The following is a 14396-nucleotide window of genomic DNA, read 5'->3' on the forward strand; positions in this document are numbered from 1 at the left end:
GAGCTCTTTTCCAAAACGCTATAAATCCATTTCAATAGTTTTCAGGAAAACTACATTTTTTACCTAGACCCACACATTTTGTGAATATTCAAATTATCCTGTTTAAATGTTTTATTGGTTCAGTCTGAACATTTTGAACAATAATTATTAAATCAAACAACAATATTGTTAATGATAATTTAAAAGTTAATTTTATCTTTTTCCAAAACGCTATAAATCGAAATAAACCTCAAACAAATAGTACCAATTTCAACATATGCATGAAAAAAACAAATTATTAATACCAATTTCAACATATGCATGAAAAAAACGAATTATTAAAAATGATCAATATATGATAACGATATTCAAAAAAGGGATGGGCACCCCTCCAGCACATGCACACACACACACAGGCTACATAACATGTGAGCAAAGCGGAGCAGCATGACGCTTAAATATAAGTTAAAAAAAAAAAAAATAAAAAAAATAAACATTTCACATTTGTTTTTAATAATATTACATGACTTATTTTTATTATTTCATTCTATGTTGAGTAGGCTATGAAAAGGGAACCGCATGAGATGAGTAAGATAGGATCAAAATTCAAAAGCTGCCCAATATCGGAAAATATTTGGAGTGCGTCAGACATGATTTTGACCACTTATTAAGTTTTGTTTTGTAGAAAGCTTGTAAATTTCGTTTCATATAAATTGTATCTTCATTTTAATAAATGTTTCATCGACAAATTGACTGGATTAATACATTAGAAGTAAATATCAGACAATATAATCAGGACACAGAGGCGCGCAGGTGAACCGGAGCGCGTCTCATAATATGAACCGAAACACCGCGATGCTTGCCTCACACAGGCCTGAGAACTAAGCTACAGAAAGCTTTAAATATCTACTTTTAAACAAAACAATTAAAAACTAAAATAAATTGGCAACTCTCTGCGTATGTAGGCTAATTCGAAGTATGCGTTTCTCTATCTCTATAGTATGCGTTTCTCTATCTCTATAAACAATTCAAATGTTTCATGCATAATCATTACTTTTGCCGGTTCTTTGTGGCAAGCTTTATGCATACGTTGAGATGCGGAATATGCAATTAAAAACGCTCATATGGTTTCTCTCCCATTTAATTAAATCAATATATGTGATTACTGATAATACAAATGGCTTAAATGATCTACTACTAGTCGACTAGAAAACTAGGACTCATTTTGAGGAATGAATGAACATAATAAACCTCTGTTCAGAGTGCCGCCGTGCTGGATTGTGTAGAGCGCTCATTGAATTTGAGGATTTATCGTGTTTAGGCTAAAAACAGGGCTGGCGCTTATCGTGGTTTGGAAAGAAACTGTATCTTGCAGTACATTTTAAACAAGGAAATATAGCGATTCGGCATGAAACGTTGATAGAGCAGTGAAAGGGTTCTGTCCACAGCAGAATGACACGACAAACTCATTTTTTTTAAAAATGTCGTTTAACGCGTTTTGGAAAAGAGCTCTTCATATTTAACAATGTAATTTATTCCTGTGAAGGCAAAGTGCTCAGCGTCACATGATCCTTCAGAAATAATTACTGAATAATGTATATTAAGTATAATATTGAACAAAATATATAAGCAAATTTGGTCACACTTTGTGTCAACAGTGTCTTTGTTGTACATGTTACATGTAGTTTCTAAAGTAATGGCTAAAAACTGTTAATCAATATTGCACGTACAATTACAATGTAATTACATGGACACCGCAAAATAAAGGGTGACCACAATTTTTCAAGCACTTTTAATTGAACTTTCCTTCTTTCTTAAATCTAACTCACACAGGAGAAGAAGATGGTGTTAGAATATTGATAGAGTGTCAGGATGGGTGGTAAGCCAGATTAATGCTGGGCTCAAGGCACCATCAGGCCCTTAATCAGTAACTGTGGTGGAGTGAGGGATGCTAGGGAGAGAGCTATTGTTCTGCCACACGTGCACACACACACACACACACACATATGCTAGTGTTTAATTAGACCTATGGAAATTCATCTTCTGCGTATCTCAGATTTAATGATACACTAGCATATAATAAAGCACCAACAGAAGCTGTGTGTGTGTGTGTGTGTGTGTTTTCACCATTTATAAAGACTTTCATAATCATAATTGTGGTGAGTAGGAAGAAGCTGAGGGCTGTGATAGAACAGCGCGAGGCCTGTGGCGTGATTAATGATGGGCGACACTCCGGTTTCATATCTCAAATGGCGGACCGGAAACAAAAGGTGGAGCTACGACAGTGAAGGATGAGAGAGGATCAAGCCTGGACTATTTTATTGGCTCTTTCCTTTTATATTTATTTATTATTTATTACAGTATTTAAATGTTCGCCTCCATCTTCCCATAACAACAAACTGTGTTACAATAATAGTTAAAACCTTAATATTATCATTATTATTATTATTCAAACTAGAAAAGTCAATGAAAAGACCAAAACGGTTCTCATCAGTTCTAAATATGTCAAATTTTTTTTTCAGAACTTATTAGTAGTTATAATTAGCTTAAACAACATATGTCTATGCTGTGTCCTTTACATAGGTATAAAGCAAACACACCTGAGTGTGAACAATGCTCGTGTCTCACCTGAACCCCTCCCTACACACACATGTGTATCCGTTGATGGCGTCGACACACTCTGCCCCATGCTGGCATTTGTTCTCCAGACAGTCATTGTAATCCTGCTCACACTGCTGGCCAACATAACCTGGCAAACATTCGCACCTGAAAAAGAAAACAATAAAAACTATTCAGATGCTAGCGATGACTTGCAAAAGAGGCAGCTCTGGCACTACACTTAAATAGCAGTGAAGGTTCTTCTTTGCGGTGGTCATGGTGCTATATAGCACCACTACCATTTAAAGAACCTGTTAAGCCCAGTTTGGTTCTTCAGTGGTTCTTTATGGTGGTTAACATGCTCTATGGCACCTCTTATGGTTCTACATAGCACCATAGACAAAGATAAGTTCCCCTACGGTTACAAGCCAATGAACCACCATTTTTTAGAGTGTAGGTGAGTTAAATACTACTTGGTAGTGACGATGACACTACTACAACTGGTTGACCATTCCAGGCATGTAATGTTGTCTTTCCTGTGAAGTTCTGACCTACGTATATTCTGTGTTCTCCCATGCCCCATTTCCCAGAGGAGCTCACACACTCACCTGTAGCCCTTACTGAGAGGAACACACTTGGAGTCATGTTGGCAGAGGTCAAACCCAGGCAGACAGGGGTCAACCACCTCCTCACACAGATCACCTAAGACACACATAAAGAAAAGGAACAAATCACTCTAACAGTTGTCCGGATTTTATCACATGCTGAAACACTCAGGGCCTCAACTGGGTGAAGCTCACAGTTGGCTAAAGGAGCTCTTTGACTGAACATTCAGCATGTGTGAGCCTCCTTGAGATGTTTTCGCCCCTCACACCATCTGCCAGCATTTAGACTGTGAGGCTTTTCTCCACCAGGCTCAACTGAAAACACATCTTTGTGTGATGGCAAAGTCTTTCTTGAGCACTCAGCCCAGCAGGGTCCAATCGAAGGCACTAAATCACTGCCAACCAGAACCTTCAATACATTGCCTGTTCCCGTCCACCTGCTGTAGGACGTCCGGCTTTGCAACAGGCTGTAGTCTGATCCAAACTCCGCATCCCTGCACTCATTCACCCAGATTCCGAGCATTTCCTGTCCAGCACACTTGTGTTGGTGTTGCTGGCTGCATGGCACAGCAGCAGCCGCTCAAAAACAGATGTACCCTCTTTGTGCTCTGGCCCTTGAGACAAGGTTTAGGTGGTCTGCTGCCAGGCCAATTTCCTCTAGACCCTTTCTGCAGCAACTGTGTGTGTTCTTAAGGGTCACACACGACTGCCTATGTTTCCTGTGTGCACCTCACAGGCTGGAATCTGGCAAACAGTCTGGCTGTAGAGTGTTAAATCAAATCTGAATGTTGTTGGTAAGACTAGTGCAGGATGAGGTTAATACAGAACAATCTTCAGTAAATTTGCAACAGCTGTTAAAATGCGTTCAGAAACAGAAATACAATGGCAATGGAGAAGGAATGAATGTTTAAGAGACTTGACCTTTGGCAATCTGTGAAGATTCAACATTAACCCTCTGATGGTCTTCCTTTATGAGTCACGTCCTGGGCCTTCCCGGTCAGAAGTGACCGGAGGCCTAAAAATTAAACTTATTCCATCCCAGTAAAACCAATGCAATTTATTTTTGTTCTATAATATTTATTCTTTTTAATTTAGTATTTTGAGATAATTTGATTGAATTTATTCATATTTATGCAATATTTATGGTCTATTTTTTCAATGGATATATATGTATATATATATTTCTATATACTGTATATATATATTTTTTTTTAATATTAATGCAGTATTTTTGTTTAATATAGAGTGTAGGCCTTCAGAAAAAATACATATATATTTTTTGAAGAAAATTAGCACCATCTGGTTACAGTACCAATAGATGGCATGTACAGCTCTCTATGGAGAGGCATGTGACTTCCCCAGCTGTTTATGAACACTTTTTTTAGGTGGATTTGAATATATAATTGAAACAATCTTAAAAACTGTCTTATTAAAAAATTGTAAACAAAAATAAATAAATAAATAATAGTGAATTTTTGTGTTTTTGTCAATTTCCCATTCATTTTCTATAGGGGTCATTTTTGACCCTTTACTGCGGTATACTTCTTTTAAGAATTGTGGCCGATTTGTGGATTGTACAAACAAAAATTCAAAGAATCTTTGTTTTTTTGTAAATTTCCCATTCATTTCCTATGGGTCGGTCATTTCTGACCGAAGACCACGAGTGTGACTATTTTTTTTACGACCACTTAGCATGCTCGGATCATGACCTCATTTTTTTTTTTTTTTTGTATTCACATACCAAGTGCCAAAAAAGTCACCAAGTATCATAACCTTCCGATGAAGCTGTGGTTTTTAATAATTCAAAACAGAAAATTATTCCGTCAGAAGTGACCGAGGACCATCAGAGGGTTAAACAAGGGCTAAGATGAAGTTGCCTTGCATAGTTTGGATAATGAGCATTTTTTTAATTCAAAAGTTCAAAAGTTTGGCTTCTGTATAATTTAAAACTAAATTTATTTGATCAAAAATACAGTAAAACAGCATTGTGAAATGAGTATTAGAGACCATGTGACACTGAAGGATTATGCGACACTCACAATATGAAAATACAGCTTCATCCCAGGAATAAATGACATTTTAAAATATATTCAAATAGACATATTCAAAATGTAATTACTTCCTTTGACAAATCTGGATTTTCATATTCATTACTTCAGTCTTCAGTGTCACATGATCCCTACTATACTAATTTCATGCTCAAGAAACATTTCTAATTGTTACCAATGTTGTGTTGCTTATGTGGAAACTGTGATAGTGTTTTTCAGAATGTTTGTTGAATGGAAAAAGCAGCATTTATTTGAAATAAAAAGGTTTTGTAACATTAACTTAGTTACTTTTTATCATTTCAATGCATCCTTGATGAATACAAGTACTAATATCCATGAAAAAAAAAAAAAACTTCTGAAAGGTAGTGCAAGTCCCATTATAACTGTAAATGGGGACATGTTAAAAAAAGGAGAGAAAACGTCACCAGTCTTTAAAAATCTCCAACTCTCCACTTTCATTTCAGCCACATAATTACATCCTTTTTATATGAAACTACTAAAAAATATATTTGCTGCACAAGCCAGACTGGTACAGATGCCAGTCAGACAAAGAGAGTAAGATGAGCAACATCAGTTAGATTGAGGGAGATCTAACTAACAGCTTCCTGCATGCAAGAAAAGGCTCAAATGATGTTTCTGAGAACAAATGAGGACTAAAGCATAAAAAGACCTCAGTAATCCCACACGTCTCCTCCAGAGTTTCTATATCTAACTCCTGGGACTTTCAGAGGAAACTTACATGAAACTAAACCGAGAACTCCATTAAGAGCCCATTCTCTTTCTTTAAAACTCAGTTTAAGGCTGTGCCCTTTAAGCAGACAGCTGTGTGTGCCCTACAAGCTTATGGATGTGGCCAGGCTTGGACCGCAGCAAGTACACACACTCTCTACACACCAAATGTACCCGCTCCAGGGGAGGTGGCAAAGAGGAATGCCGTTATAATGACAGGGCCCGCTAGGAGCAGTTGCACTTCCTATTTTGAGGAAGGAAAAGAGCGGAGGGCAGAAAAGAAGGGAGGACCAGCACTTGGCAGATCAGAAGTGGAAATGAACAGACAGCTGAACTCTAAATTCGCTGAGTCAGAACTTTTGTCAAAAACTGGTTTGTTTAGTAAAACTGTCCTATACCAGCCTTAACATGTATATTATTTTGGTTTCCTAATGTTTTCTTAACCACCTCAGTTGTGGCTGGAGGATATAGCTGCAATTGGAACAGTCTGGCCGGTGAAATGGCCTCATTGCGGTACGACTGAAACGGACAAATAGGGTAATACGCCGAAGAAAATTGCATCAGCGTCTGAGACACTCTGCATTTATAGGCTGGTTCAATGAGGTTGAACTGGTACCTTTGTAGTTAGGAGGGCAGACACAGGTGTAGTTGTTGATGCCGTCCACACAGGTGGAGTTATTCTCACAGTCGTTGTCTTCACAGTCATCGGGATTCAGCTCACACTGCTGGCCCTCATACCCAGGTGGACACACACAGCTACAGGAATGATAAGGCACAAGACAATGGTCAATACTTCACATGTTAGAACAAAAGAAAACTCATGGGTTTCAGTGATTTAGCTCTGTTTGGTGACACCCTAAGACCTGACACAATGTTTGTCTTTGGTCCTGCAGCCATAACGGTGTCATTTGTTGCTAGTCATGTGTCATTGTTTGGTCTCTAAAGCTATGTCTCGTTTCGAAGGCTGTGTCATCCGGAAGTGGTGTTTGTCAGTGGCAGTTATTATTATAAAATGAACAGTTATTCCAAGTAAAGTATAAATCGCTGGCCTTTCTTAATGACTTTGGAATGAGGTCAGTTTACTGAAATGAAGCAGCCTCAATGATGTATTGCTATTGTATGGCTTTAGAAGACTTATTCAGAAGGAATATAGCATATGAGTTATATAGATCACTTTTATGGAATGCTTTGTCCTTTTCTAAACTATTGAAGGGATAGTTCATTTTGAAATTAATTTTTGATATGTTTTAGCTTACCTCAAGGGCATCCAAGATGTAGGTGTCTTTGTTTCCACCGTATTTTCAATTTTGACCATTGTTGTCTATCAGTCATACACTGGAGGCTAAGGGGGTCCACCAAAAAGCATGCACAGAGAAGTCAGAATTAAACATGATTTAATGACTCGTAAATTGATGGCCTAAGACATGAAACGAGCGGTTTGTGTGAGAAAACGAACAGTATTTATATCGTTTTTACCTCGTGTAATCATAGCCATGACCAAATGATCTGACGGCACGGGCGCTTCGGTCTGCGCATGCGCTGGAAATGATCGCTTGCGCGCCTACGTCGCTCTTTGTTTATACAGAGATTTCGGAAGTTTTACCTTTCACTAAACATATTTATATATACGGGAAACCGCAATGGAAGATGATTTCGGTATATCTTATGTTTATTAAAAGGTAAAACTTCCGAAATCTCCGTGTAAATATTGAACTGACGTCAAACGCAAGCGATCACTTCCGGCGTAACACTGAACTGATTCAGTTCGGTTCAGTTGGACATTGCACAACTAATTCAGGTAAAACGATATAAATACTGTTCGTTTTCTCACAAAAAATGCTCGTTTCGTGTCTTAGGCCATCAATGTGTACTTACATTTACGAGTCATTAAATCATGTTTAATTTTGACTTCTCTGTGCATGCTGTTTGGTGGACCCCCTTAGCCTCCAGTGTATGACTGATAGACAACAACGGTTTGACTGAAAAATGTCAATATTGAAAATACTGTGGAAACAAAGACACCTACATCTTGGATGCCCTTGAGGTAAGCTAAAACATATCAAAAAATTAATTTTAAAGTGAACTATCCCTTTAAGTCACTGGTCACCACCCACTTTCTCTGAGGAAAAGAGCAGCCTTAACATTCTGCGAAAAGCCTCCTTTTGTGTTACACCAAAAACAAGCAATATGATGGCGAGCAGATGATGGAAGCACTGTTATTCTTTTAAAATGGAGATCATATATAAAGATTGAGACCAGAAAAGGGTAGAGTCTGCGGTAAGACAGAGTCCACATGCTCCAAGCCCATATTTAAAGGGTCTTGGTCCTCAAGTCCAAACCAAAAACCATATATTCATGGTCTTGTCTTGTTGAGAGCATGAGGACTCGGTCTTGACTCAAACTCAACCCTCTTCTGGTCTTGCTCTTGACTCAAACTCAAATGAGCTGGTCTTGACTACATCACCTCCTGAAATCCTAAGCAGCCCTTAATATATGTATTTTTTCTCTGTTGTTTTGTCTTTCTGTTGCTATCCGTAAGTCTTGTGGGTCTGATCCATCAGTGACTGAGGCTCAGTGTTTGATAAACCTCCATCTCCATGGTGAATTGTTGAGCAATAGCAGTAAAACTTATCTCAGCGTTTAGCAGATCCCACACCCGTTTGTACCCTTCCACCCAGTCCCTGCCCTCTGGCTGCCAACACTCAGGGGCTACGCCAGAAACTGATATATTCCACCCACAGACACATAAAAACACACAAATCTATGGGCTCATTTGCTGGCTGTTTTTTTTTTTTTGTAAAGTCATTGTGCAACTCTGTTTTCCTCTGGATGTGAAGCGGCTGCCCTACAAAAATGTTCTAATATAACATTACCAAAGTTGCCGGGTGATTTATAGGGCACAGTGGACATTTATTGTGCCATTACAACATCTGCCTGCCTCTTGCTTCTTTCAAATGTCCAGCGGTATTACAAGCTTTAATTTTTTAATGCACAGATTTTGTCCAGATGTGCATTTTTAACACAGGACATTCAAATGAACTTATTTCAGTTTTTAAATCTTCTTTATATCCCTTTGACACGTAGTGATAGTGGAAATACTATGCAGGGTACATTCAGACCTATGTTACCAGAATTAGCGGTGACACTTTATTTTGATAGTCCACTTTAGACATTCTACTAACTATAAGTAACTTTTCAACTACATGTCAACTAACTGTGATTATAGTATTAGTTGACTGTCAGCTTCATATCTGCAAACACTTTATTTTGTTGGTCCCCCAACAGATATTCAACTGACTATAAGTAACTTGGCGACTACAAGTAAACTTATTCTTCTAACCCAAAGCCTAACACCTAACCATAACCTAACAGTCTACTGACAGTCTACTATAATATACTAATACTCTAATGAGAGTTAGTTGACATCAAGTTGAAAAGTTACTTATAATTTTTAAAACGTCTAAAGTGACTATCGAAATATAGTGTAACCGAATTAGCAGCACAACTCAACATGTCAAAATATAATTTGTACAAGTCTGGATGTACCTGTACTGCCCATCCAATCCAGGTGTGAGGTGGCACGTGCCTCCATTGATACACGGCAGGCTGATGCAGGCGTTAATGGGAATCTCACAGTTACGACCCTGAGGAAAGTAAAGAACATTGAGCATGGATTAAGAAAGAGAGAGCTCGGGTTTTAACATGTCTGACGCTTAGATCCCAAGCCATCACAATCAGATGGCTGGAATAAAAAGCATCATCTACAATATAACATAATGAGTTCTGAGTAAAATGTCAACTGAAATGTTAAACGCAATTTGCCATTCAAACAGGGTTATGGAGTGGATACTAAAGGGCAATGATTAGCAGCGCTTGCTATGGTTATTACTAGCGTTGCTCATATTTATAATTAGGATTAGGACTGCAATGATTATAATTAGGATAATTTATAATTCTAATCCCTTAAAGCTACACTGTGTGATTTTTACCCCCATATAGTGGTGAAAAGGTACATAACCATCCAGTGAATATTAGTTTCTGTTCCTCTCAATTTCGATTTCGTTTTAACTCCTTCGGAGGCCAGTGTAGTCCAAGATTAACATGGCTTCCAGTTCGACCTCGTCCATGAGTGTTAACTAAAACGTAAACGTGAAAGGCGAAGCTTGAATTAACGGGTATGTCCCTCTTTGGCTAATGTACTTTCAAAATGGAGGGGCAACATGGCGAACCCCTTACCCGTATGTATTTTTAATGGCATATTATACACGCACGAGAATACTTTTATTACTTGAACGAAGTAAATATACATTAATGAGCACATATATTTTTGTGTTTTTAGCTGAGAATAAACTAAAAGAGTTACACAGTGTAGATTTAACCACCAGAACAAACTAGCAACCACATAGCAAAATAATATAAACATTTAGAACATTTTGGCCAAGGAAACACCTACTAGTAACATTGTAGTTTTGCACTGACACGCACCACTCACATTTTCTTCAGAAAATACATAAATCTTATTTGTTTACTACTTCTATATCCAGGCCCAGAGCCAGGTTTAGTTTAATACCATGGTTTATGGAAGATGTATGTTGTGCCCTGATCCTTTTACACTCAGGGGCTGTAACTCCATAACATTCTCCATTTCAGTTTCAGACAAAGGCTTTTTCCACTGATATGCCTGTTTCCTCTGCTCTCCTCAAAGGGCCCATATGCCTCTGTTTTCTCTCTCTGTGTCCCCTGTTTTTTGTCTTTCTTCCTCCCATGTTTGATTTAATTCAGTACTCTTGAACATTCTAATTAATCTTCACTTACTTCGAGGACAGACACACACCTGCAACTGACCTTGAGAGCTGTGTTTTTAATTAAAATACAGCCCATTGGGACTGTCTTGTAGAGGGCGAAGGGTTAAGCTCTTATCTGTTCTTCAACAGAACAACACTGACAGGAATCCCATAACCAAACAAAAGGTAATGATTTCACACCGCAGTCCGGACACACACAAACATTCTCAAAGTGGTTTTTGTGTGGAACAGAGTCTGTTTGATGTCAGACTTTGGTTCATTTGGTTTTTCGAAGCACGAAGCTGCTCAGCCAAATTTGCTTGAAAAAGTTTGTTTTAGCTCAGGTAAGGTAACTGCATCATGCCGTAAAATGAGCATTTTTTGTACACTCCCTGTCACACTTCTCATGGCTTCTTGTCTCTAAATAAATTGCCTTTGAAAGCAGCTCACATTTTTCATATCTCTTGCAATGTGTTTTCCAACAGCCCAAGGCTTCGCCCGCTAGGTCATACGGTTCCTGCTGAGTATGAGTCTGCTACACAAACATCGCCTCACAAACGCCCGCCTTGAGTACAATAGGAACTAATCAAGAAATTCAGATACAGGAAGTTGAGCTTAGGAAGATGGATGATGAGGCTCTCTTGCATGTAATGATGCACATTACTCAACAGAATATTCTGTATATTCTGTACACGTGTGCAGGAGGACAGGATAGACGCTTCCCGATGATGTATGCGGGCCATTGGCTGTTCACTCACCTTGTAGCCAAAAGGGCAGGTGCAGTGGTAGGAGCCTGTGGCATCACTCACACATGTGCCGTTGTTCTGACAGGGAGCCGCCAGACAGGGGGCGCACTTGGACATCAGATTCAAATCTGCTGGACCTGAAACGCACATGACACAATATGTGAAGAATAAATGTGTGGAAGGGAAGAAAGCAAGAGAATGAGAAATCAAAGGGAATGGAGGGGACATTAAGGTCAGGATTAAAAATAAGCCGACCCTTTACTTGTGAAACTATTTATCAGTTCATGTTATTTCTAGAAAAGAAAAAGATATTTTATCAAAATGTAAACTGGTCTGACTCTTTTGTATTAGATTTGATTTTTATACTAACATTTTTTCAATTTAATTTTAGTTTAAATTTTAACATTTGTAGTAATATTTTATAATAAATATTTATATGTTGGAAATCCATTCATTCTATTCAGTTTTAGCTTTAGTTACTTTAGTTTTTTTTCATTAGCTGCCAGGGCAACATAAGTTTTGCATTTAATATTTATATTTTATTTTACTTAAGTTTCATTTAACAAAATGAACAAATAACAAAAACAATTAATAATTGACAAAACTATTTAAAATAATTTTAGTTTGTGATAAAAGGGGTTACTCTTTATTGTAATGCATAATTACAAGAAACTAACGCTTAACCAAACCCTAACCGAAACTCTATAGTAAGTACATGTAGTTAATTAATATTATTTAGTACTTATATGAGTAAGTACAATGTTACTATAAGTTAGCTTAAAACAAAATGTAACAAAAAAAAATGCCCTGAAAAACTTTCATTTTTAGATCACATCTTACTTTTGAACCTTACTTTTTCCTTCACCCTACCTCCATCATAACACTTTTCATAATATAATCAATTCTGATCATATTACACTAAGTCCCATCCCAATTTTTTTTCTCACCAAATATCATTCTAAAATATGATTTATTACAGAGACATTGCCATTGTAAAATGCCACTTCGTGCTGACTCTGAGGCCCCGCCCACACTACTGCGTTTTTGTTTAAAAACGGAGAATTAAAACGAATACGATCTCCGTCCACACCAGCGTTTTTTTCCTGCGTATTAGAAATGATCTCCGTCCACATTAAAAACGACTGAAAACGTGGATCATGTGACCATTCACCAACCCTGGGCATGTGCGTGCCGGTGTAAACGGTGGCTGACGAATCAGGGAAGGACACGTCATGACTGATGACACCCAATCATAGAGCAAAGTGTGAGACTCTGCGTCATCGTTTCTAAATTCTTCCGTTTAGTCCCGTCTTCACTAAAACGCCCTCCGGAGATTCAAAACGCAAAATGGAGCTGCAGCGTTATAGGTCTTCGTTTTTTTCCGTTTTCGTCTGGACGGGAGGTGCAAACGTAACAAAAGTTCTCAGTTTTTAAACGAAAACACAGTAGTGTGGACGGGGCCTGAAATACTCGACCTTACCACTCTCACACTTTCTTTTTGGAATTGTACTTTTTGGAGATTTTTTACTCATAGAAACTCAGAGAAGGGGACAGAATATTATTTAGGAAGGAGGGGGAGGGGGATTTAGATCAGGAAATGATGCAGACCAAATTCAAATTTGAATGGGCAAAAGAGAAGAAAGACGAGACAGAAATGAGACTCACCCTTGCACTGGAAGCGATTGAGGGGGGTGGTAAGCAGCAGTCGGTCCGCCATGTCAGGTGGTCCAGTGCAGCGGGCGATGCCAGGCTCTTTAAACCCAGCCTTCACCCACTGAGACAACCAGTGCAGCTCGCAGTCACAGTATAGAGGGTTTGCTCCAAGAGCCCTGCATGAGAGGAGACAAGTGTTACACTTTGTTTGAAAAGAATAGAAGTATGATTTGTTGGTCTAGTGCAAGGGTCTCCAACCCTGCTACTGGAAAGTTATCTTCCTGTAGACTTCCTGTAGACTGTAATGTTCAAGTAACCCTGAACACCTTGATTAGCTGGTTCAGGTGCGTTTGACTAGGGTTGGAGCCAAACTTTGGGGACAGTAGCTCTCAAGGAGCAGGGTTATGCTTGGTTCAGATTACAAATTTTTTTTTGTCTGTTACGATAGTCACTGTGTCAGATTACGCGATTTTGACTCCTAAAATATTGTCGTGTTGTGGACAAGACACACGTCAGACAACACGTTGCTTCCTGACCAGTCATCACATGCCGTCTTTAACGGCGCGTGTGATGTCAGCGAGAAGGCGAAACTAGTAGCGAGTGACTTCCGGAAATGAACGTAAACAAACAATGGATGAAGCGTGAGTGTTGTATTGGCTGTCCTGTGTTCAGAAAAAAGTTAAAAAAAATAAAGAAAACCCCGAATGGACACGTTCTTGAATTGCTCGAAGAGGACAATATGGGCTGTCAATCCTCCAAAGAGAACTTGAGGTAAAATAGTGTTTTCTTATATATTTTTACTTTTAGTTTTAACGTTAGCACCATCGTCTCTCTTTCGTTTCGCCATTTTTGAAAGTTGTGTACGGAAAAGCTTCTGGGCTCCTAATACATGTGACGGAACCCGTCGTGGACGACCGTTAAAAAAATTAAACATGCTAGTCTTTTAGTCGTGATGTCGTGAAGCATCGCAGACGCGACGTAGGTTGTCGCCCACTATGACACACTATACGAGATGATACGATCGAATCTTGCGTCCCGACGCCCGTTGTCGTTAACGAATCCCCACGGCACCCTACATCAAACGGATTGTGCCAAAATCGGGCTAAAATCGTGTAATCTGAACCGGGCATTAGACAGCCCTGGTCTAGTGGTAACACTTTTAGTTTTTTTCCTTAGTGGTGCATTCAAGTCCTCCTGAGAAGTTCGTATTTATGATTTGGAACCATAGATGCATATGTTTTCCACAGGAAACTC

General features: G+C 38.6%; 1 protein-coding gene across 1 annotated transcript in view; it reads right to left on the minus strand.

Moving 5' to 3' along the window:
- The window catches only part of slit3 (slit homolog 3 (Drosophila)), a 199100-nt gene that overhangs the window by 16217 nt on the left and 168487 nt on the right, over window positions 1-14396 (minus strand). Inside the window, exons 25-30 of the mRNA XM_039648704.2 lie at window positions 13155-13318; window positions 11502-11626; window positions 9506-9603; window positions 6576-6715; window positions 3186-3279; window positions 2608-2745 (exon numbers count right to left, since the gene is read on the minus strand). Coding sequence (XP_039504638.2) covers window positions 2608-2745; window positions 3186-3279; window positions 6576-6715; window positions 9506-9603; window positions 11502-11626; window positions 13155-13318 — 759 coding nt within the window. The remainder of the gene's footprint in view (window positions 1-2607; window positions 2746-3185; window positions 3280-6575; window positions 6716-9505; window positions 9604-11501; window positions 11627-13154; window positions 13319-14396) is intronic.

This window comes from Pimephales promelas, chromosome 9, assembly GCF_988280905.1.
Source record: "Pimephales promelas chromosome 9, fPimPro1.hap1.1, whole genome shotgun sequence".
Taxonomy (NCBI): Eukaryota; Metazoa; Chordata; class Actinopteri; order Cypriniformes; family Leuciscidae; genus Pimephales; species Pimephales promelas.